At 33.3% G+C, this 25,394-nt stretch overlaps 1 protein-coding gene across 2 annotated transcripts in view; it reads left to right on the forward strand.

Annotated features, from left to right (window-relative positions):
• GRID2 (glutamate ionotropic receptor delta type subunit 2) overlaps positions 1–25,394 on the forward strand; it is a 1,522,941-nt gene that overhangs the window by 1,201,712 nt on the left and 295,835 nt on the right. For both annotated transcript variants that reach the window (XM_063663917.1, XM_063663916.1), the window contains exon 12: positions 20,576–20,714. In XM_063663917.1, coding sequence (XP_063519987.1) covers positions 20,576–20,714 — 139 coding nt within the window. The remainder of the gene's footprint in view (positions 1–20,575; positions 20,715–25,394) is intronic.

Consider the following 25,394-nt stretch of genomic DNA (forward strand, 5'->3'; position numbering starts at 1 on the left):
AGGTCAAACTTGTAAGCTGGCTATGCTTACTTGTTTCACTCCAACACTTGACAGCAATGCAATTTAATCCTCAAATCTGTGACTACCTGAGACTATCATTGAATTAAGGGAGCTTATCAACTAAGAAAATTATAAATAATTGCACTAGTTTATAGCTCAGGTGTAGATAATTCCGTATACCAAATAAATATTATCATGATGTGTTGTGAGTTTATAAGGTAACATATTACATACCTGTGTGTATATGTACACACATATCTTATTTCTCCTTTAAGGGACTATCTCTCTCTGATTTTTCATTGTAGTTTCATAAACTTTCTAACACTAATTGACAAAATTAAAAACAAATATTGTGTAATGCACAGATGGCAGAAAGTAAGCAAAAGTGTATGATTTCAAAAACAAAAATCTACAGATATATTCTTATTAATTTATTTTTATATTTTAAGTATTAGCCAAACAGTCTTATTAAGAGCCATTTTAATATAAAATAGTACATTTTTATATTTTCTGTTATGGTATTGTAAAATGTGGCTCATTCTTAGTGACATTAAAACAAACAAGTAACACAATGTTTGTTAGATGTGCATTTTTGTCTAATCTATTTTATAAATCCTTTAGCAATATAATTAAAAATATTTGAAATCAGGGAATTCAAAGGAAGTGAAGGAATGAGAAAAGCCTAGTGGAATAAAGATATTATTCTCCTTTATTAAAATATAGATTTAATTTTTAAATGGGAGCATCTGGCATTAGTGAAATAAAATGAAACAAACCTCCCAGATAAAACTTTGTTATTCAAACTCTTTTCCTTCCTTCTTTTGCTTCTGTGCAGATGATATTTTGATAATTTCCTCTGAAAGTAACAGAGGCTGTGCTGCTTCTTATAGATAGGCTGCAAGGAGGGGAAACCCATTATCTTTCAACTCTTAAACTGTCTCTTCATAAGATAAGCATTTCAAAAACTGTTGCATTCCGTAACTCACCTTCTAGTTTCTATCCCTCCGTTTTTAGTTGACTAAATTACCAAAAACAAAAGTGATGGTGCGAATTCTATAAGAGGTCTGAGGGGTTTCAAGACTCAAATGAAGCTTACAGAGATCCTAACCAGATGATCTAGTACTTTTGATCTTTGATTTGGTGTGTAATTGGTTATCAAGATGTATTTGCTAGAAAATTTACCCTTAACACAGAGAAATCTGGAAATTTTAGCTTGAAACAATTCTCAAGATTGTACATATTTTTCAAGTTTAAGACATATTACTTATCCATTACTTTATTCATTGTTATTTCTTCTCCTGAATTAAATTTTTTTTTTTTTTTTTTTTTTTTTTTTTTTTTTTTTTTTTTTTTTTTTTTTTTTTGAGACGGAGTTTCACTCTTGTTGCCCAGGCTGGAGTGCAATGGCGTGATCTCGGCTCACTGCAACCTCCGCCTCCTGGGTTCAAGCGATTCTCCTTCCTTAGCCTCCAAAGTAGCTGGGATTACAGGCACACACCACCACGCCAGCTAATTTTTGTATTTTTAGTAGAGACGGGGTTTCTCCATGTTGGTCAAGCTGGTCTCGAACTCCCGACCTTAGGTGATCGGCCTGCCTTGGCCTCCCAAAGTGCTGGGATTATAGGCGTGAGCCATCTTGCCCAGCCTTGAATTCAGTATTTTATTTATGCTGATTGAAGTTAGAATTTTGGCCAGGCGCGGTGGCTCACACCTCTAATCCCAGCACTTTGGGAGACTGAGTCGGGCAGATCACCTGAGGTTGGGAGTTCAAGACCAGCCTGACCAACATGAAGAAGCGCCATCTCTACTAAAAATACAAAATTAGCCGAGCATGGTGGCGCATGCCTGTAATCCCAGCTACACGGGAGGCTGAGGCAGGAGAATCATTGAACCCAGGAGGCGGAGATTGCAGTGAACCGAGATCGCACCATTACACTCTAACCTGGGCAACAAGAGTGAAACTCCATCTCAAAAAAAAAGTTATAATTTTATCAGCAAATGATCTCTCAGGGTATAACTTTTAACCCCAATTAAAGAAATGTTAGATTAGACTTTATCCATATACATTAAAAATATGAAATACTACTCAATATATAGTTCCTTTATTTAAAGCAACAACAAGAGCATTTCATTCACGTAGCTAAATGATCAATGTGGTGGATATTGTTCTTATTTATCCTGAGTTTAAAAAATAAACTTATCAGATAAAAATGAGGAAAAATAATATTCCAGACATTTCAAAGTTTAAGCTGGTAAACAGTGTGAGGATCCCATTTTTGCATATGAATGGAACAAAGGTTGGAGATAAGACTAGAGAAAATGTTAGGGGCCAGATTGCAGAGATGCTCAGGTAGAACACAAAGAAAATCGACTTTATGTTACAGAAGATAGATATTCATTAAAGACGTTTCATCATAAAACTGGCCCAATAAAATTTATGTTTTAAAATTGGGCTCTTTGTGGACAGTATGAAGCACGATTTGAAGGTTATGAGACTGTTGAAGTAGAATAGCTTAAGTAATGCAAATCTGAAGAAAATCAGCCACCACCACTACCACAACAAAAACAGAAGAAGGAATAGAAAAGAGAGAATAAACCAGAAACCCACACGACAGGACTTAGTGCCTGATGGGGTGTCAAAAAACAGTAAATATATTAATATGTATGCAACAGTAGTTTCATACTGCATGTAATGCTATTAAAATTAAGTTACTAGTACATCCTTGACAACTATTTTTTCCTGTAACATTATTTACTGTCTATATACGACTATAGTATTTGTATGTGTGTACATAAATATAACTTCTTTGCCAACTTCCCTATTATTATATGTTTATACAATTTTAAAAAATCATTCTAGTGGTTCAATCTTTGTGCACATCCATGGTCATTTTCTGAAGAAATTATCCTAGATATGCAGCTTCTGAGTTAAATGATATGTATGCATCTAAGACTTGATACTTTCAGCTTAACATTGTACCATACTTCATATTTGAACATTTCAACAATTAAAATCACTTAAGTTTTAATAGACTTTAAAAATATTTCTTTAGAAAAGTAATAATTAAGATAATGTAAAATTCAGCTTTACATTACTGTATCCCACTAGATATTGAGAAGAAGCTTAAGTACATTCAAACAGTTGAAACTACTTGGACATAAAACATGACAACTCTGCACACCTTAAAAATTACCTAAATCATTTGGACAAAAATGTTTGAAATTTGTTGCTGATAATGTAAATGTTAAAAACATAGACAAAAGGCAGACTGAAATTTAGCTCAAACCTTTATATCCGTATTGTTGGTGTTTATAAAGGTATAAAATAATACCATGTAATGCAAGAAGGTAACTAATTCATATTGCTTCCTCACTTAATGTCTTCACATAAAAACTACCCGAGATGTCTATTTTTTGAATAGCAGCTTGAATTTTCAAATATTATAAGAGTCTCTTGTGTATTGCCATATGTGCATAAAAAAATTTCTAAGTCTGTGAAACTTGGAAAAAGCAGCAAACACATATTTTTTCCTATTTTCAATAAAATTTATGCAGAGAAGTAGGGTGAATGAATGCCTTTTGGGAAAAGGAAAGCAAAAATATAAGTCACCATTTTGTTTGCATGTACAATTTATACATTGAAAGTGCTATTCACTAGCGTATAATTTATTATATCTAAGATTACATAAAAAGTTATTTGCCTAAGTAATTATAAAATAAAATATAAAATCAATTTATAATTCCAATACTGGGTGCTTAGAATTTTCTTATGATTCAATTAAAAGTTTATATACTACTACTAAAATAGAGAAACGACAAATGCATTTGTTGAGTTATCACTAGAACATGAAGTTAAGGTATGTAGAATCACAGCCTGCCTCCTAGAACAAATCTGAGGACAGAATTATTCACCTATTACTTCTCTTACTTGTTATTAGAATCTCTTGTCATTGCAATATCACCTTCTATCTATTTTCTTTACATCTTCCAGGATCATCAATTCATTATATTGGTTATGTTTTAAGTTGACTGCTTTTTAGAATCATCTAAATAACTTGGTCTAAGTAAATTATTTCCAACTCAAAATAATGGGGAATTTTTCTGAGTCTTATAGACAAACTCTTATTCTGTTTGTTTTAAATTTATTTGCTTGAACCTGCCCTAAATTTTTAGTGTAGGAAGCCCATGATCTAAACCTATTTATTCTAGTCATTGAGGAGAATAGAGGGAGAAAACGAAATGGAAATAATAAATCAGAACCCTTGGTGGAAGAAATGGTGCATGTACTTGGAGGCGGAGACACCAGGAGGCTTCCTAAATTCTCTGACATATGTCACTCCCTGCCTGGTTTTCTCCCTTCCCTATGATAGCCTGTGATCATATATTGTATTATTTCCCCACCCCTCTATGATATTCACCTTGGGTTAGGAAGCCCAATATTGCTTTTCTAGTCACACCATAAGCCTGTTGTGAAGATTAAATAAGAATACACTTCCAAAACAAACCAAACACCGCATATTCTCACTCATAGGTGGGAATTGAACAATGAGAACACATGGACACAGGAAGGGGAACATCACACTTCAGGGACTGTTGTGGGTTGGGGGGAGGGGGGAGGGATAACATTGGGAGATATACCTAATGCTAGATGACGAGTTGGTGGGTGCAGTGCACCAGCATGGCACATGTATACATATGTAACTTACTGCACATTGGGCACATGTACCATAAAACCTAAAGTATAATAATAATAATAATAATAATTACAATAAAAGAAAAAAAAAAAAAGAATACACTTCCAAAACACTTAAAACAATGCATAATGCCTTAGTAAATACTTAACAAATAGAGGTTTTCATATTTTGTTTCCTGACCTTTGCTTTGTAACCTCCTACTCTCTGATCTTGACCTGAGTTTAAGAAGTTTTTTGTTTTATTGTGCAACTTCACCCTGATCCCCTTCCTTCCTGACCCTACTTCTTCTTTGTTACATCCATGGTTTTGGTTTACTGCTTCAGCCCAGTACAATAACCTTGTTTCCTGATTTTCCTATTGCTCATCAATTCAAGTCCCTAACTCAGTGACTCCAGAGGCTCTAAATTGAAAGTGTAAGAACTTCCTGGAAAAATTATTTTAACCATTTTTAAATCTCTTATTCAAAAGAATATGTTGAAAAGAAATCAGAATAGAATCAATTTTTCTCTTCAACTCTTTAAAATACTCTCCTAAGAACTTAAGCATAAGCGCTCTGTAAAACTGAAAATTACGGAAGAAGAGAAAATTCAAAATTAGGAAAGCTGATATTGTTTTGTAAGACTAGATTCATAAGGTTAAATGATTCCCTTTTTCTCTATCAAATTATAAATCTAATGTATGCTCAATAAAGTCATTTTAATTTAAAACTAATCTCCAGTAGTGGTGAACAGGTTGCTGGTTTTAAATGACATTTTGGAGGCTTAAAAATGTATTTTAGACTTACTTTTGGCCCTTTTATCATTAAAACTGATTGAAAATGTATTGGCATTCTCTGACCTTTTAGAACTAATGACATACTTATGCATAAGGCCTAGTTTAGTAACCAGCCTCAGAAATTCCAAATTAAAAACCTCACTTTGAGATCCATTTCACTTTGATTCCTGTTGACAACTGCTGCTTACCCTTTGAACTTTCATGCTTCTGGGACTGGCAAAATGGGTGCAATTTTCCTCAGAACTACTGATTGATTGAATCTCTGAAAAATGGGGTTGCTAATGGCACTAGACTTTATATAGTGGTTTTATATAGTGGCTTAGGCCTCACTATAATTATTTTAAAACATTAAAAGCTAATAGATCACTACAGAGTGGCAGGTTCCGACTCAACTGCAGTCTTGCTTCATGCTGTTTGACAAACGACTAGTCATCTAGACAATATTTCCTCTTTCGGTGCCTTTCCCAGCCCTCATTTCATTGCCAGGTCTGTGGTAAAATCAGTAGGTTAAAAAAAAGTATAAAAAGAAAAGGGAATAATTTTTGAGACCTTCTGGAAAGTAGCATTTGTACATATGTAAAGAATCATACTATATTCCTTATTCAAACCATGCATTGTGTTCTTCTTTTGGTTGGTTGTTTACTTTATTGATGAGCAAATAGGCAATTGATACACAATGATGTGTTAAAAGTAGAAAACAAAACACCTACAGTGTAAATCAAGTAATTTAATACACAGAAAATAAATAAAAAATACATGAAGTGTTAGATATGGTGGAGGTGAGAAAAATACAGGGATGATACATAAATTGTCTTTTAAAATTGCAGTGTATCCCTCAATCATACTATCTGAAAGCTTTCTGAAGATATTAAGGGATTTGTTTGGATATCTTTCCCTCTTTTTGATTGAATTTCTAAACTTTCAAATGTTTTAATTTTGTAGTATTAGATAGGAAAATACTTTTTACTATACATTTAAGCCTTTTTCCAGAATCTTAGCCTTACACCCTTAGAAAATATCCAGCATATCTAAAGCCAAACCAGGAAAGAAAGAATGAGGCTACTTGGTTTCTCCTTTTTATTTTTTAACAAAACTTCTAAAATATCAGAATGGAACAGATATAAGAGCATGAATACAAAAGCTGAAGATATTTCTAAATATATGTGTGTGGTTTTGACAAAATGCTACATAGCGGAAACAATGCATGTGATGGGAAGTATTCTGGGAGTCAATAAGTGTTTGGGATATATTCCTCCATTGTTTTTGAAACTTATATCAATGTTCTGAAGATATAGTCTTATTTTTATCATTAACATTTACAAAGGTAGTTTTGATAGATACTGGAAATGAGAACAGAAAAAGAAATAAACAAATACATTTTTGTTGCATATAAAAATAATGGGAAATTTAAGGAAGATATGTGGCAGACTGGCTGTCTTAATCCATTCTGTTTCACTATAACAAAATATCACAGAGTGGGCATGATATAATAAATGAAATTTATTTTATAGTTCTGGAGGCTGGGAAGTCCAATATCAAGGTGCTGATATCTGGTGAGGGCCTTCATGCTGCACCATCCCATGGTGGAAGGCAGAGGGGCAAGAGAATGTGAGAGAGCCAGAGAACTTTCCAGAAGTAGCCAGAGAACAATAGAAAGCTGAACTCACTTTTGTAAAAACCTGCACTTGTAACAATGAACTTACTCCTAAAATAATGATATTAATCTATTCATGAGGGCTCTGCCCTTATAGCCTAATCACCCCTTAAAGATTCCATCTGTTAAGACTGTCACAATGACAGTTAAATTTCAATATGAAGGTTGGGAAGGTCATTCAGCCATAGCACTGACCCATTCTGCTTTGTGCTAAACATGCTTTGATTATCCATTAATAGTGTGAGATGCAAACCTATGAATTAGTGGAAATTTCAGGGAACAGCCACAAATACTACCAAGCCTTTCGACCAAAACATTCAATTTCAGATATTTAGAAGCTTGTTTAGAAACACTCTCTTAAAACAGATAAAAGAACTTCTAATTTCAATGTCATTTCAGAATCTACAAAAAAGTAAACTTACCAATTCAAAATGGATTTAGCAGTCCCATAAAAAAGAACTTTGCTAATTAATGTTCTAGAAAACTTATTTGCCTGACCCAATAAAGTTCTTGTATAACAAGCTACTTTCAATGGATATGGTGCATTTCATTCATACTGTGATCAGACTGTCCAGTAGAACTGAATGCAAAATAATTAGTGCAATGGGGGAATAAAAGGCTTTATTAAATGAGACCTAGATATAGAATTTACAGAAAGGGTTTCTAAATGCTATCACCGCCACTATGCTTGGAGACAGGAAAGTTAATCAATTTATGGTGGGGAATTATGGTAAACATTATGTGTATTACTCACCTATATGTTCTTAACATTGCACTTAAGAGAGTTTATATTTATTTCAATGCAGCACTTACTTCAGTATTTTTTACTATTACTTAACATACAACTATGTCAAATTATAATGTAGCCCACCTTACAAACTGGAAACCTGAAATCTGTGATTGATGTTCAATGGGCTCTTTTTTTCCCTAGCTCTTTAGAAACAGTGGGAATTTTATACAGGCTAGAGTAACAAAAACACTGTGAAAGTAAGAAACTGCCAAGTAATATGTTTTTGTGTAATAAAATTCAATTTAGTTCTAAGATGAGTTATAGCAATTGGCACTTAAAAGTTAAGTTAAAATCAGCATGTAAGGTTTATGTGTGGTAACCAGCACCCATTTAATTTGATTTTAATTTTTAATTTAGCATTTTTCATATCTGCTCATCAGAAATATTTTATGGTATTGGGCCTGGTAAAATAAACTTAACTGCTGGTATTAAGTCTGAAGTTTCAAAAATTATAAAGATCATCTCCTTCTGTAGGAAGTTCTAATATTGAAATAACATATTTTTATTTCCTCAGAACATTCTTATTTCAAGTAAATATGTATAGATGGCATTTGTATGTATAAAAGAATTCTATGAATTTTAAAAATAGATTAAATATGATAAAATATTAAATTATATAATTAACTACATAAAATTAAATTAACTACATTTTAAATTAACATTATGTTAATGTTAAGTATAAACATTTAATATTTTAACTATTAACATTAAAATATATTAAAAACTGAAATGCATTATTCAACCAACATGGAACTCTTCAAACTAGAAAAGCACAAATAATATAAAAGTGGTGGAAAGAAGGAATTGCTATTTATAAGCTTTACAAGCATCATAATGCCTATGACATGTAAATATTAAGTCAGAGAAGTCTACAGGAAATTTCCATTTCAATTACATGATCTAATGCCTTGTAGCCTTCTTTTGCTTATTTGCAAATAGACCTATAGCCAGTCCATAACAATATTTAGTCATTTAAAACCAACTGAAATAACAATTGTATTAGTCAGATTATCAAGAGAGACAGACCCAATAGGATACATAGAGGCATGCATCAAGGATATTGCAGGTTCAGTTTTTGCCACCACAATAAAGCAAATATGCCAAGAAAGTGAGTCACACAATTTTTTTTTTATTTTCCAGTGCATATAAAAGTTAGGTTTACACTATACTGTATTCTTTTAAGTGTTCAATAGCATTATACCTAAAAAGCAATATACATACCTTCATTTTAAAAATACTTTATTGCTAAAAAATGCTGATGGAGAGACATGAAGTAAGCATATACTGCTGGAAAAATGGTGCTTTGCAACACAGGGTTACCACAAAGCCTCAATTTGTAAAAATAAGTTTGTAAGAAAATGTGTGAAGTGCAATAAAGTGAAATTCAATAAAATGAGGTATGCCTATATATAGATAGATATAGATGTAGATATAGATATTTGAGTGGGGATTTATTAGGGAAATTGGCTCACACGATTATGGAGGCTGAGAATTCTCATGACAGCTGTCTGCAACCTAGAGATTCTGAAACACTAAGAAAAGCCGCAAAACCAGGGAAGCTGATGATGTAATTCTCAGTCCCAGGCCAAAGGCCTGAGAACCTGGGAGTGGGGATGGGGCAGGGAACTAGCATAAGTCCTGGAGTCCCTAGGCCAGAAAACCAGGGATCCTGATGTCCAGGGGCAGGAGGAAAACAGTGTGTTTTAGCTCCAGGAGACATAGAGAGAAGAAATCCTTTTCTCTCCTTTTTTGTTCTATCTGGGCTGCCAGCTAATTGGATGGTGCCCACCTACATTGAAGGTGAATCTTCCTCACTCAGTCCACTGAGTCACACACCAGTCTTCTCTGGAAGCCCTCACTGATACAGCCAGAAGTAATGTTTTACCGGTTGTCTGTTCCTGAATCCAGTTGACACATAAAATGAACCATAGCAAAAATAGAGAAATGACATTACCTATCACTATTTTTTCAATATAAAATGTGTTTGAAAATTCTTTTTACTTGTATAAGATATAAAAAACTAACTTCATTCACAAAATAACTTTTCTTCATGGATTCTGTCAAAAGAGAATAAGTCAAAATATTTAAAACATTACGTGTTTGAAGATGTTTATAGCAATGTAATATGTGATAGAATAAAAATCTCCAACTTTTCTAAACTAGGAGAATACTTAAATAAGCTATAGTAGACTGACTGGGAAATATCATTCAGCCATTGAAGATGTAGTAAATAGGATACAAAATTGTACGTTTGACCTGACCATTACTACTGAAAAATCACATTAAAAATGCCAAAAAAGGACATATCAAAAAATGCTACCTTGACCCCTTCTTCAATATTGAGCTTCTGAATATATACACGGGGTTAGTTCTGGGAACTAGATAAGAGGTTCCAAATTCCCACTCAGCAACTGAGGCTAGGTTTCTGCCTTCAAATGTGGAATTTTTTATCCATACATATCAAGAAGCACCTTAACGGTTTATAAAGTATAACCTGTAATTAATAGATTGTATATTACATAAATTATGTAAATAGAAGTACCTATTTTATTTTTAGGGTCACTGTGATCAATAAGCTATTACTATAGTTCTCTGAAGATAATACGCTTCAATTACCACTGATAAACACCCATGACTCACTGTGGGAATTTTACCTCATCTCTTATAGTTAGTCATTCACACCACGCCTTTACCTGGGATACTGCTTTCATTTTGGATCAAGAAATGCAATTTATTGCAGGATTCCCCAGTGTTACCTGAGACTTCAGAGGACAAGCACACAGAACTATTCAGAGATGCTTGTGTTCTGCCCCCTTCCATGCATTTTTTAATATCTTTGCGTAGGGAGTGGCCTTCTCATGTAAGAGAGGTGACCAAGTTTCTTGGAACAGATTCATTCCAACATTCCCACCTCCCTGAATCTCTACAGTAGGCCAGGGAGGTTGTATATAGGTTATTTTCAAATTTCATTCATTTTTGGTTCATTCTTTAATTAGCCAATCTAATGAATTACTACCGCCCCCTGCCCAAGTATCAAGTCAGCACATTAAATCCCAAACCTGAAATTATTACCACCCATGACAATATATTTGCCCTAATAGATACTTAATGTCATCCTATTTGGTGTAAACTTTTATAAGTGGGCTTTATACTTCTTTGACTCAATTATTTTGGGACCTAATTTGTAGCATGGAGGCAATAAGGAGTAATGTGGTGAGTCCAGAAGAGATCTGTGAAATTTCCTATGTCAAGTTATTGAAAAGCATTTGTGCAGAAGAAGGCTGATTCCCTCAGAAGTGGTGAGAGGTTGCTTCCAATAACAAGAAGGTTCAGAAGAATTTCAAAGTTCAAATTCTTATCAATGCATGAGATATCTTATATGGCAGAAGATTTAATCAGCAATTAAACTGTGCTACAGTCAAGCCTTAATCTTGTCCTCAGCAGTATCTACCCAAAAACTGCAGGATTAAGAGAGTTCTTCAAAACTGCCATCAAGATATTAAAATTTTACCTCATTTCTGAGCTAGGCATTCATGGCCTTAAGTTTCTCATTTGCACTCTGTATTCATTCAGGGGCTTCAGAGCAGTTAGCTGGAACCATAATCTTCAAAATCACTATTATTGCCATGGCCTTGCATTCCACCTGCACTTCATTCCGTGCCAACACTGTTGGTTATTTAAACAATTATAACGTAACCACAGGCTGTAAATTGTCACAGTTCCATTTCCCATCAATATGTGCTACATAGATATGGGAGCAATCCAATCTCAGAATCTCATTTTTGTGGTTCTGTTTCAATTACTAAATTTAAGAAGGAAGTGTGTCTAGGAGGGTGGAGAGGGACAGCAAAAATGAGCAGGGTCAGAGCGTCTTAGATCCCAGAGGGATTGCAGGCTTGATGGAGGGAGGAAGCTCAAAAGCTTGAAGATGGCATAGGAGATTGGAATGCTTGAAATTCAGATTATGAAGGGTTTATATTATTCTTAATAATGGTAATATTCACTAATGCAACTAAAAGGAATGTCATTGCATTCAATAGAAAATAACTATAAAATAAATTTAATGTAAAAGAAACATTGAATACAAATTAGTTCCATTGAATGCCAAATGGAGTTTGAGATTTGAATTTTCTTCGTAAAAGTAAAATCAAAATTTCAGAACCTTATTATCTGAGGCTTTGTTCTTGCCATATTACTGGGTATATACCCAAAGGATTATAAATCATTTTACTATAAAGACACATAAACACATATGGTTATCGCAGCACTATTCACAATAGCAAAGACTTGAAACCAACCCAAATGCCCATCAATGGTAGACTGGATAAAGAAAATGTGGCACATTTATACCATGGAATACTATGCAGCCTTACAAAAGAATGAGTTCATGTCCTTTGCAAGGACATGGATGAAACTGGAAAACATCATCCTCAGAAAACTAACACAGAACAGAAAACCAAACACCACATGTTCTCACTCATAAGTGGGAGTTGAACAATGAGAACACATGGACACGGAGGGAAACATCACACAGCGGGGCCTGTCGAGGGTTGTGGGGCAAGGGAAGGGAGAGCATTAGGACATATACCTAATGGATGAGGGGCTTAAAACCTAAATGACGGGTTGATGTTTACAGCAAACCACCATAGCAAATGTATGCCTATGTAACAAACCTGCACGTTCTGCACATGTATCCCAGAACTTAAAGTATAATAAATAAATAAATAAATAAATAAATAAATAAATAAATAAATTCTAAAAGGTAATTGTAAATGGAACAACTTACTCACTGTAACATGATGTGATTTTTGTGCTATCTCTCCCTACCACCAAAAGCCATCTCTTATACCCATGATAGACATGTCATGTTGTAGAAAATCTGCCCTAGCTTGCAAATGGGTTCAATATAGTGAACCCATTATCCTGTGGACAACAGGAAACCACACTTGTATCTCTTGTTCACTTCCTTATTACCCCCACATCTTCTGTCAAAAAAATAAAACACTTACAGATCTGGTCACAGTGTCTCTCAATTTGACTATCAATAAACTTTAAGAAATACTTTTGTAAAGGTGACTGGCATAAATGAAGCATTTCAGAGATGATATATACATTATCTCCTCCTATCTTTAAATGTAGAATATGCTTATGCTGGCAATGACTTCCACACAAATTCCAACAATATCTTTCTTTGTTTTTCTACATTGTGATTCTGTAAGTGTAAAACACACTAATATTTATTTATATTTTAATTGATCAGCTTACATGAACTATTCTGTCAGCTTGAATAATGAAAATTTTCTATTTGCTATGAGTTTTTAGCCATTTTGTTAGTAACCTATTTCCAATAAAGATCCAACTCTTGAAAAAGGAATGTTTTTTTTTAAAAAAGGTATTAATTAGTTTTCTCCCATTTTTTTCTAATCATAATTTATAAAATAATCCCACCATTCCAGATTACAAATTAAAAATGTTGCGAGTGTTTAAACCTATAAGAAGTGGATTTACCAAACAACCAAATGGAGACTCTTCAACAATTAATTACTTTTTCATATTTCATGGAAACACAAAGATGCATATATACTCACACAGAATAAGACTTAGAATAACAAATTTTTGCCTGACTCAGATAGATTTATCAAATTTCCCAAACTTGCCTGAAGAAATTGCTTATTTTTAACAACTTTTATAAGTAAGCTAATGTATACAGTAGCAAGGTTAATGTAGTTTTTCATGTGGTAAAACTATCACATCAAAAAGAAAATCTGGTCAAGAAGATTTTCCTTAAAACAGAGGGGTCATTTGGAAAATAAAAATTTTTCATGCTTTAGCAGAGTACTTTAAACTTATCAGGGGCTATAGGAATCCAAATACCCAACTTCAGAGTCAGACCTTTGCACACCCTGAAGTGTCATAAAGTATCAGCCTAATTTTTGCGATACTTTTTTAGCAAGGTGAGATTACGTTTTTTTTTTAATTTGGCACATAATTATTTTGTCCTTTACCTAATTATCTCTTCTGGCATCCTGACTCTATGAAAAAGCATATTTTTTTTCTAATTGTGGATAAAAAAAGGAGAAAGAAAACAAATATCATTATTAAATTCACTATTCTCTCTCCTTATTTTCTTCTTTTATTTAGTTTTTAATTGTGAAGTATTATTTGCCTACAGAAAAGTACATAACATATTGTGCAGCTCAATGAATTACCAGCAATGGTCCACCTGTATAATTGCCACGGAGGAAAAGATAGAACATTACTAGTGACCCAGCCCCCATTTCCTTTTTCTCAATCATTTTTCACTCTTCCCAAAGGTAACCACCCATGGGATCATCAACACTGCCATTCATGTTGCTTGCTTGTGAACAATTATTATACAGTGTGAATTATTTTACCCAACATTAGGTTCATAAAACCCATTAATGGTGTTTATAAGTGAGATTTGCTTGTTTTCATTGTTGTGCAATAGTTTATTGTTTGTTCAAAAAAAAACTTTAGATGAATGAAATTTAACAGAGTTGAACTGAGCAAAGAGCCCATTCAGGAATTGAGGAGCCCCTCAAACCAGATAGGTTCAGAGCAACTGGGGGCTGCCACAAGCTTAGATAATATTTATGGACAGAGAGAAGAAAGTGACATACAGAAAATAGAAGTGAAGTACAGAAACAGCTGGATTGATTACAGCTCCGCATTTGCCTTATTTGAACACAGTTTGAACAGTTGGTCACCTATAGTTGGCTGAAACTCTGTGATTGGTACAAGAGTAGGTTACAGTCTGTTTATACATCCAGTTAGGTCACAGTTCACTATGCATGAAGAAACCTTGAGGCCAAACTTAAATTATGTAAGGAGGTATCCAGTCTACTCTCAAAGTATGTTTGGGCTGTTTCCAGTTTAGACTATTATGACAATGCTTCTACAAACATTTCTGTCTCTTGGTATGTACATTCATCTAGTGGGTATGTACCTAAGGGGGGAAGTTGCTGGATTCTGAGATATGCATACGTTAGTTTTCAGAGATCGTTTATCAGAATGATTGACTGAACTAATTTGCAATCCCAACAACAGGGTACAAGCATTCTGATAGTTCCATATCCTTGCCGACACTTGCTATTGTAAATCTTTTTATTTTAATCATTCTGGTGGCTGTGGAGTGGTATTTTTTTATCTTGTATTTCCCTAGTAGTTAATAAGATTGCTACCTTTTCATATATTTATTGGCCATTGGTTATCTTCTCTTACGAAACCACCTATCCATTTTTCTGATTGTTATCTCATTTATTCTTATTGATTTATAGGAGTTAATATTTATTGATGATTTTTTGTTAGGTATATGTATTATAAATATCTTCTACTGTGGTTTGTCTTTTCACTCTCTTTATGGTATCTTTTTAACTATGAAGTATTATTGCAGTCAAATTATCAATCTTTTCTGTTAACGCATTTTATGCTGTGTTTAATAAATCCTTTTCTACCCAAACTTGTGGATATATTCTCCCATATAATTTTCTAGAAGCTTTGTTGTTTACCTTTTATATTTTTATCTACAGGCTGCATGGTATTGATTCCTGTGTATAGTATGAGTTAAGAGACAAGTTTCATTAGTTTTAATACATATATCTAATTAACCTAGACCTACTTAATGAAAAGACCTCCCTTTCTCTATAGCACATACTTTAGTGCCAGCTGGGTATAAATCAAGTGCCTATGTATGCATGGACAACTTTCACTGATTTATTTGGTTTATCCTTGTACAACTAACCAACTGTCTTAATTACTATATTAATCTATAGTCATCAAGAGCCAGTTTTTTTCTTCTTCCTGAAGAGTATCTTGGCAATTTTTGTCCTTTTGCAACTTCATATAAACTTTACATTCAGCTTCAAGCACATTTACTTGTGCACACACACATACACACAACCTGGGATTTTTAATTGGAAATTCACTGACTGAATCTATAGATCAATTTGAGAACTTATATCTTTACAGTATTAAGTCTGTCAATCAATGAACATGCTATATCTTCATTTATTGAATCTTCCTTTATTTTACTCAAAAATAGTTTTATAGTTTTTCATGTCGAGGTCTCTCATATCTTTAAATGAGTTTGTTCCTAGTTATTTGATCATTTAATGCTATTGCAAATGATATGTTTTTTAATTCTATGCTGTAAGTATTGCTGTTATATATAAATACAATCTATTTTTGAACATTAATTCTGTAACATAGCAAGCTGATAACTAATTTATTAATTTTAATAACTTATCCTTTGTTCTCTTAGATTTTCTACATACGTATTCATATCATCACTAATCCATAACTTTTGTTTCATTCTTTCCAATTCCTAAATACTTTTTTTCTGATTTTTTTTCTTGGACTACAGAGTCTAGCACAACTCCAATTCAATGCTGAATAGAAATGTTAACAATTTGTGTCCTTTAAAACAGTCAAAATTTTTATTTTATTAGTATGTATGATACTTGATATAGATTTTCTTAAAGTACCTTTTATAAAAATAATGAACACTTTTTAAAGTTTCCAGTTTGCTGGTTATTTCTAGGTTTGTTTTGGTTTTGTTTTTCTAAGACTGGATGTTGAACTTTTATCTGTACCTTTTCTTCATCTGCCAAGATCATATAATTTTTCTCTTTTGGTCCTAAAGTAGTGAATTACAATGATTGATTTTTGAATGCCAAACCAATCTTGCTTTCATGTAATAAACCCTATCTCTTTATTTATGCAATTCTCCATTTGCTAATTTATTTATCTTTTGAATCTACAATCGTGTGAAAGATTGGCCTGTAATTGCCTTTTATTGGAATAACTTTGTCAGGTTCTGTTATCAAAGTTGTGCTTTCTTTATAAAATGGATTGAATAGTGTCTTGCTTTTTTCTAACTTCATGAAGAATTTGTGTACAATTAAAATTAATTACTCCCTCGTATATTTGGTAGATTTTGTTAGTAAGACCACTGGCCTTACATTTTGTGGTGGGTAGGTTTTAATTCCGGATTTGAAATCTTTGATAGTTACAAAACCATTAAAATTTTCTATTTCTTTGGGGAGGAACTTTTTTAGGAACTTGTCCATATCATCTTAATTTTCAAATTTATTGGCATAAACTTGTACATAAGTTATCCTTCTATTATCTGTAACATCTGTAACAATGTACTTTTAAAATTCCTGTTATATTTTTGTGTCTTCACTTATTTTCCTTATAAGTTTCAACAGCTTATTTTGGTCTTTTTAAAGGACCGAACTTCTGTCAGATCAACCTTCTTAATTGCATTTCTTATCTATTTTGTTAATTTTTGCTCTTAATTATTTTCTTCCTTGTACTTGTTCAAATTTAACTTACTGATTTTTTTCAACTTCTTAAAATTGATGAGTAACTCAGACTACTTTTCTTATACATTGCAGGCTATCAGTTTCCTTCAATACAATTTAGCTGCGTCCCATCTACTTTCAAAACTTGTGAAATTTTGATGTGGAGTATTTTTATTATCACCCTATTCAAAGTACTTTTCATGTCTCTGGTGATTTTCTTTGACCCATGGCTTCGTTTATGATCATTTGGGGATTTTCTTGTTGTCTCAGTCCCACCCTCATTTGGCAAGCCCTGGACCCCAATTTTGTTACCATCTAACCATTGAATACTGTTAAAGTATTCCTCAGTTTGTTAGTTTCTTAGCTTTCTGCTTTTAAATTGGCATATGCCCCTCAGGGAAAACCATTTCCAAATATGAAGCTATCTTTCTGGGTTATTTTCTTCTCCAGAACTCTGGGCCTATAAATTTTTACTGCCTCTTTAGCTCTGAAAATGCATTATATGTTCAATTTTTCTAGTTGTTGTCAGTGGGAGGATTGTTCTGAATGGCTTCATCCACCAACCATTACCAACCATTACCAAAATTGGAAGTCAAGATTCCCATTACTTTTAATATTTGATTCCTAAGTGTGATTATCAAATAACATTTTATTTGCATTCTACAAGAATATTTGAGCTCCTTGAGTTGCAATTTTTATAACAAAGATGAAAAAACTCAAGTATGCTTTTATGTGGGTGATAAAAACTCTAATCAAGGCTAAAACTTTAATAGAAATGAACACCCAATTAGCATTTTCATTCATAAATTTATTGTTCTAATTTTGTTATACATATTAACATCTTTTAGTCTTTGGCTATCATCTTGTTCACATTTTATTATTATTTTTTCAATTAGCTATTTTGACTAGAAAATCCTCATATGGATGTAAAAATAAATATTTTATTTTGCTTTTACCTTTCAAAAGCTGAGTAAATATTTATTTTGCTTTGAGCAAGAAAGTATCTAAAATGCATTGTAACTTATTTTGAAAAATGTGTTCCAGATATCAGAGGTTAGCCTGTTCTGAATACAATACATCAGGGAAGTAGCTTAGAATATAACCAAAGGGTGTACTTATACTACATATAAAATTTAGACATATTACATAGTGAGAACTAGTGGTTGTAATACAAATATGCCTGATATTATAGTAAATCGAATCCTGTTGTCCATTCACATATTGATAGAACTACATGAATGTAGTATTATATCTCTTTGATTTATTTCCACCGTGAGTATAAAACTAACTTCTTTTAGAAGGCCTATTAATAGTTCATATATAGCATGTATTAGTCTAATAATATTGCCATAAAAAATAACGCAGACTCGGTGGCTTAACAATGGAAATTTATTTCCTCAAAGGTCTAGAGGCTGGAAGTCCACGATCAAGGTGTCAGTCGGTTTGGTGCCTCCTGAGGCCTCTCTCCTTGGCTTGCAGATGGTCACCTTCTCGCTGTGTCCTCACATGGCCTTTCTCCTGTGCATGTGCCTCCCTGGTGTCTCTTCCTCTTCTGATAAGGACACCAATCATATCGGATTAGAATCCATGCTTACAATCTCACTTTACCTTAATTACTTAGTTAAAGGTCCTATCTCCAAATAACAATCACATTGTGGGTTAGAATTTCAGGACATGAATTTGAGAAAGAAACAATTTAGTCCATAACACAGGACATATTCATTCAAAAAACATTACCCATTAATATGGGACAAGGACTATTCCTATCGCAAAAATTATAAAGGACAGAAATAAACAAAAATGTTTAAAGCCTAATAGATTGTTATTTTTAAAAAGATAAACGAATTGGCAGTATAGGGTTGTGGGGAGTTATTTTAGATAGAGTGGTGATAAAAGATTGTTATAAAAAGATATCCTCTGAGCAGAAACCTGAAAAAATTGAAGGAAGACAGAATTTATGAATTATAGAGGAGAGAATTTTAGGCATAACCATTTGCAAATGCAAGGGCCCTGGGACATATATTGGCATAGCTCTATAGAGGAAATTTCAAGAAAGCCATTGAGAGAATGGTAAGAAATAAAGTCAGACAATTGACCTAAGATCAGTGTACACAGAGCCTTGTAAGCCTTGGTAGAGATTTTTTATTTTATTTTGTTAAAGAGTCCTGGGAAGCCACTGGAAGCTTTGACAGGGGAATCCCATTGATCTGATTTTCATTTATAAAAGCACCATGGTAATAGACTTAGTGGAGGTACTCTCTAGAATGTAAATAAATGGGGAAACCACATTAGTAGTTCAGTAGTAGAGTCAAAGATGTCATCTTTGAATTGGGTGTCAGCAGTAGACAGGATGAGATGAGGTAGGATTTGGGATGTAATTTGAATGTAAAGGTGACAGGACTTGCTATTGAAAAAGATGTTTGAAAATTCCTATTTTTGGTCTGAGAAATAAAGTAAATAGTGGTGCTATTCCCTGACATGGTATGGACTGGCTTGAAGGAGAGTTAATTTCGGAGTAAAATAAAACGAGTTCTGTTTTAGATGTCATAAGTTAGAGATGCATATTGGATTCCAAGTGAGAATCATGTAGGCTTTTATCTATAGCTCTCTAGAAAGAGTCAGGGTAGGGGGCTAGAAATATAAATTCTAGTGTTATCAAAGTATGCTGTAGATCATAGTCAAAGTCAGGGGACTCGTTGATATTTTCCATGGTGAGGCTATGGACAGAGAACAGAAGCAGTCTAAGGACTGAGCCCAAGAACACTCCAACATTTAAAAGATGGAGAAGAGGATTCTGCAACAAGATTGTAAGAGTAGGAAGTCAATTAAAAGTAGAACAAAGCAAGTATGTGATACTGAAGCCAACACTAATATGTGTGATCCCATGATCATTAACAAGCTATGTTTCTAGAGAATATAACAAAAAATAATCCTTTCAATATTATTTATTTAACTGGAAATCTGAAAATTTGCATTAAATATAGGCATAGCCGTATTAATATCACCTAACTAATGAATAATGAAGCCCTTGGAAAGAAAGCATATACCCGTGATTATAATAAAAGGGTAATTAATTATAGGGTTGAACAGGAAGGGGGAAGAACTATCATTTAAACATGTTATACTAAATATTTATCATGCTTCTTTTGGCTGGGTCTTTCATAATCTCATAAAAGAGAATTCAATATGGAGCAATGAAAATATAGAGATCTATGTTAATGTTAAGCAGAAAAAATTCTCACTACTTGCGAGTTAATTTTGTGTTGAATATAGATGACTTCAGATCCTCAATAAATACTAGTTGATGTTCTTTTTATCTCTTTGCTTCTTTCTACAGGTGGGGAGGTCCCGTACACGACTCTGGCTACCCGAATGATGATGGGTGCTTGGTGGCTATTTGCTTTGATTGTTATCTCATCTTACACAGCAAACCTCGCTGCTTTCCTCACTATTACACGCATTGAAAGTTCCATCCAGTAAGTAGACAATGTTTCCATCAGCCACAAAATATGAGAAATGATAAGAGTGCCAAAGCTATCTGAGAATAAGTATATGGTGTCTCATAATAAATGTACAACTTCCCTTTGAGTAAAGGATCAATTTTGTGTTACTGCAAAGTATCACTGATTAGTCCAAGTCCTGGAAATGCAGTATTGGTAGAGCATTTTTTATAAAGTAAAAATTTGGCTACAATTTGAATGTTGCTTCCCACATTTTCCTGGAAGGATAACACATCTTCAGAATTTTAGTGTCCACAAAGAATGACTATATCTGACTAACACTGTGAAAAGGAAGAAAAAAAAAGAGTCATACTTAAAAGGAAATCTTTGCCTTGAGTCTGTCCCATTATGTACTGTCAGAATAAATAGTTGAATAGATACAGATGTTCGAGAGATAGATGGATGATTGGGGATTGGGGAGAAAAGAAAAGGGAGGGGAATAGCAATCAACAGAAAATTATAGTATTTCAGTAACCACATTCTGTTTTTCTCTTCATTACCTTATACTTCATGTGGTCCTTATTGCTGCTATTTACTAGTTGCAGTTGCAATGGTGGGAAATAGTGATTAACTGTGGTGCACTTATTTAATCCTAAAAGTTACCTAAGCCAGTGTCTCAATTCACAAATGCCATTTCCATGAGCCCGTGGAGCCCAAGGGCCTTTTATCCACCACAGCCAGTTTTGCTTTCGTGATTTCACACCATAAGATCAGCACCACAGTATAATTTCTGCCTTATTAGAACATAATGTTCTATATATTATTTTAAGAAAAATTTTCCTGAAAATGTTTTATTCATCCTCAAACAAGATAAGTTTGAATTTTCCTAAAGTTGAACATTCATTTCCCAAAAAGCTGGCAATTCAAATTCAGAATAATTAGATATGTCAGGGAATTCCTTAGGAATGTAACTTGTTTGGAAAAGAAAATCTGGGTAGTTATTTTCTTTTAAAAAGAATGTAAATTAAATTCATTAGTAGCCACAAAACTATTATAGCATAATACCAAAAAAGTAAAGAATTAATTATCTATAAATAAATAAGATATTCTTTTCTATTTGCTCATTATACAAATTGAAACTCCCATATTCAACTAGTAATGCTAATAAGTAGTCAATTATTTTATCCATTCATAAAAATTATGTTTCTAGTTTCTCTCATGAAATCATGCTGCTCAAGTTGTTTTCCAATTATTCCTTTGATACAGAACCTTCATATTCTCCCCAATTTATTGTCTGTGTAAACAGATCTATGTGTGACATAAATTACAAATCATACAGAGTGAAACTTATACCATTGATGGAAAGCTTATACTGGTGACCCCATAAGCATCATACTTTAAGCAATATGAAAATGATTACAACAGCCCAGCCAAAAGATCAATGAAATGAGTAAAATTATGAAAATAATAATACACATTTATTGATCACTTACAAAATGCCAGATTTTGTGATGCATTCGCTTATTTAAAACCTACTATCATCTTCAAAAATACATACTATCAATAACTCGTTTTATAAATGACAGAACTAAAGTTGAGAGGATAAGTAACCCACCCAAAGCCTGCAGCTAGTAAGTGACTGAGTAAAGACCAAACCTTAAATCTGGTTCCTGAGCCTACATTCTAACTGCATCATGTTAGTTCCCACACCACACTTGAACTTGAATTTCTGTGTGAATCTTAGGTTTTAGAGAACACAAGAAGAAACTTGTCATAGCATCTTCCATTGCTAAGGGATGTAAAGGATGAAATTCTCCAAATCCTCAACTGGTCTGAGGAAATACAGTATCAAAATTTAGGTGACTTTTGTGTTGTAGGCATGTAGGCATATATCCCAACATGAGTTAATTATGTCTATAATTGGTATCTACCATTCAGGGTAATACTTTGGCAAATCCAATCAATAGAACTCATTTTAAGAAAAATAGCTTAATTGTCAAATAAAAATTGGACATATTTAAGGTATACAATGTGATGATTCAATATACATATACACTGTGAAATAATTGCCACAATCAACTGCACCACCCATGCTGTGCATTAGATTCCCACAACCGGTTCATCTTCTGAAAGTTTCTACCCTTTGACCAACATCTCCACATTTTCCCTGTACTCTAGCCCCTGGCAACCACCATTCTACTCCTGCTTCTAAGTGTTTGACTTTTCTAGATTCTACATATAAGTGATATCATATAATATTTGTCTTTCTGTGTTTGGCTTATTTCACCTAGTGTAACATCCTCCAAGTTCATCCATGTTGTTGCAAATGGCAAATAGCAAAATAGTTTTTAATCAATAAAATTGAGTATTTTATTTCATTAACATATTTCTTATCAATTATGTTGAATGTGTCACATTTTGGGTATCCTTAAAGCTCAAAATTTATGTAGTTCACATCTGACTTTGAAGTGTTTTTAAATAAATAAATCATAAAATCTTTAAATAAAATAACTGATCCTATGCAGTAAACAACACCTGTCATTATAGTAAACAAAAAATCATGGTTAACATTGACTGAGAATTTATAATGAACCAGAAGTTAAGCATATTACAAATATCATCTCATTTATTCCACAAAATAACCTTAATAATACAAGTACTCCTCTTATTGCCATTTTATGGATGAAGAAACAGAGTTTGAAAGATAATGCTTAAGATTACACACTCAATAAGTGTTAGAGTTGAGAGTCCAATCCATGTCAATCAGACATCAATCCATGGCCTTACCTGTCAAATTCTTTTTTTTTTTTTTTAATCTAGTGGTGGGTCCTAGAATTTGTTTGCTTGATATGGTATTTCTCTGAGGTTGCAGACTTTGTGGCGTCTGTAAATCTGAGTTATTTAGTTATTACTAACTTTTCCAGCACCGGTTTTTGTCTAGACTTTCATGCAATAGCAGTGGGAGGAGAAGCCTGTCTCAAATTTTTCATCCACAGGTTTATCTAAAAGTAACACCTGATGGAAAAAGATTGTAATTTCACATCATGTTTCCCTCAAGTGTAGTTCTACTGCCCAAAGTAACTGAGCATTCATTTTTAAAAAAATCATTCTTTTCCAATGCCAACTGGCATTATTAAAAGTCATCAGTGGGTATAATAAATCTCTACTTCCTTGTAATATTATCGCTGGACTAATTTTGGAAGGAGAGAATCAGAGCCAAGTAAGTTAAAAGAAGCCGGATTCCCTCCCGAAATTTAAAGATATCTTCTAATTTCATGCCTCAACAGTGTTGGTAAACATGATTGCCTGCAGTGTTTCTTAGAAACATTCGAAATTTCATTTGTAACTAATTCCAAAGTTTCTTGGGAAAATTCTAATTTTTCTTAGAAAAGACAAACTTTTTTTCAAAGTAGCGTTCAATGTCATGCTTCTTAATCATTTATATTAATAAGATTTGCTCATCACCAAATGAAGCTGCAGGGCATGTCAATGTACTTTTTCCAGCCCAATTTTGCTGTGCCATTGGCAAACACATGCCAACCATAGCTTCATTTCCAAAATTCAGCGTTGCTTCTGCAGACTACAATGGGCAGAGGTGGTTAGAGGAATGTCAGTGAAGGGGAGAGAGAGGGGGCAGGGAGAAATCAGCTTCTTTGAATTGATGGTTGACAGAAACTCTTCCACTTTTCTAGGAGCAATCTAATAGATTTATTTTGGGGAAGCTGAATAATTTCATAAAATTTTACCTTGTTTTTAAAATTAGATATCTATGGGCATCTAATCTAACTGGCACTTGTTATTAATAGAAGTTTTGAAAGGGAATTTTCCCTGGAAAAGATAACCCATAAATTTAATTTCATATCCCTTCAGTGATATGGGCTGCACATCATAACTATGTCCTATGTTTAATATAATATAATGTGACAGAGCATGACACAGTTCAGTTTTTAAAGGGGAAAAAATGCCATTTCCACAAGACTCTAATGACAATTTTGGCTTTTTCATTCCCATTGAGAGGTAACAACATATAGTTAATTGTTTTCAAACACCTAGAAATTGGAATGATTTTTTTTCTCTTGATAACTAGACTAATAGTGGCAATGGTGAAATGGAGCATGTGAAGCTTTGAAGGTACTTCAGAGTAAGCACTGGATAATAGCATCATCAAAATTAGTTCTGTTTGCCTTTATTGTGATATTACTTCCAAAAGCTACCTAGTTCACATAAAAGTGAAAATAGCTATGGGAAAATCAGGGTTACACAGTTACAGTTATTAATAACTTTAGAATCAAACTGGTCTTTGGTGATGAAACTTGAGTTTTTTCATTCCCAGGAGCTGCAAGTAAACTTGGACCTACTCAAAGGGATCCCAACATCCCACCATATTTTTGTGTTCAGTGCTTTCATTCTCCATAATGCTTAAGGTTGGATTAAACAAAATATTGAGTTAATTCTGCCACTGAATCTAACTAATCTGGGATAGCATTGCTTTCCAAACTGATACAGAAAGAGATCCATAAATATTCTATTACTAAAGAAGAACTCCTTTTCCCTAGCATATCAATAACAGGATTTTTGCCATCACCTTGGTCTACATTTTGAAAAGAAAATAATTATTGAGCAATTTTTTTCTAAGTGTTCACAGGTGAGTATGATCTAATTATGCTTAGAAATTCAAGCATCACCAAATCTGGTACTAAAGCTTGGGGACAGAGG

The sequence above is a fragment of the Pongo pygmaeus genome, chromosome 3 (genome assembly GCF_028885625.2).
Source record: "Pongo pygmaeus isolate AG05252 chromosome 3, NHGRI_mPonPyg2-v2.0_pri, whole genome shotgun sequence".
Lineage (NCBI taxonomy): Eukaryota > Metazoa > Chordata > Mammalia > Primates > Hominidae > Pongo > Pongo pygmaeus.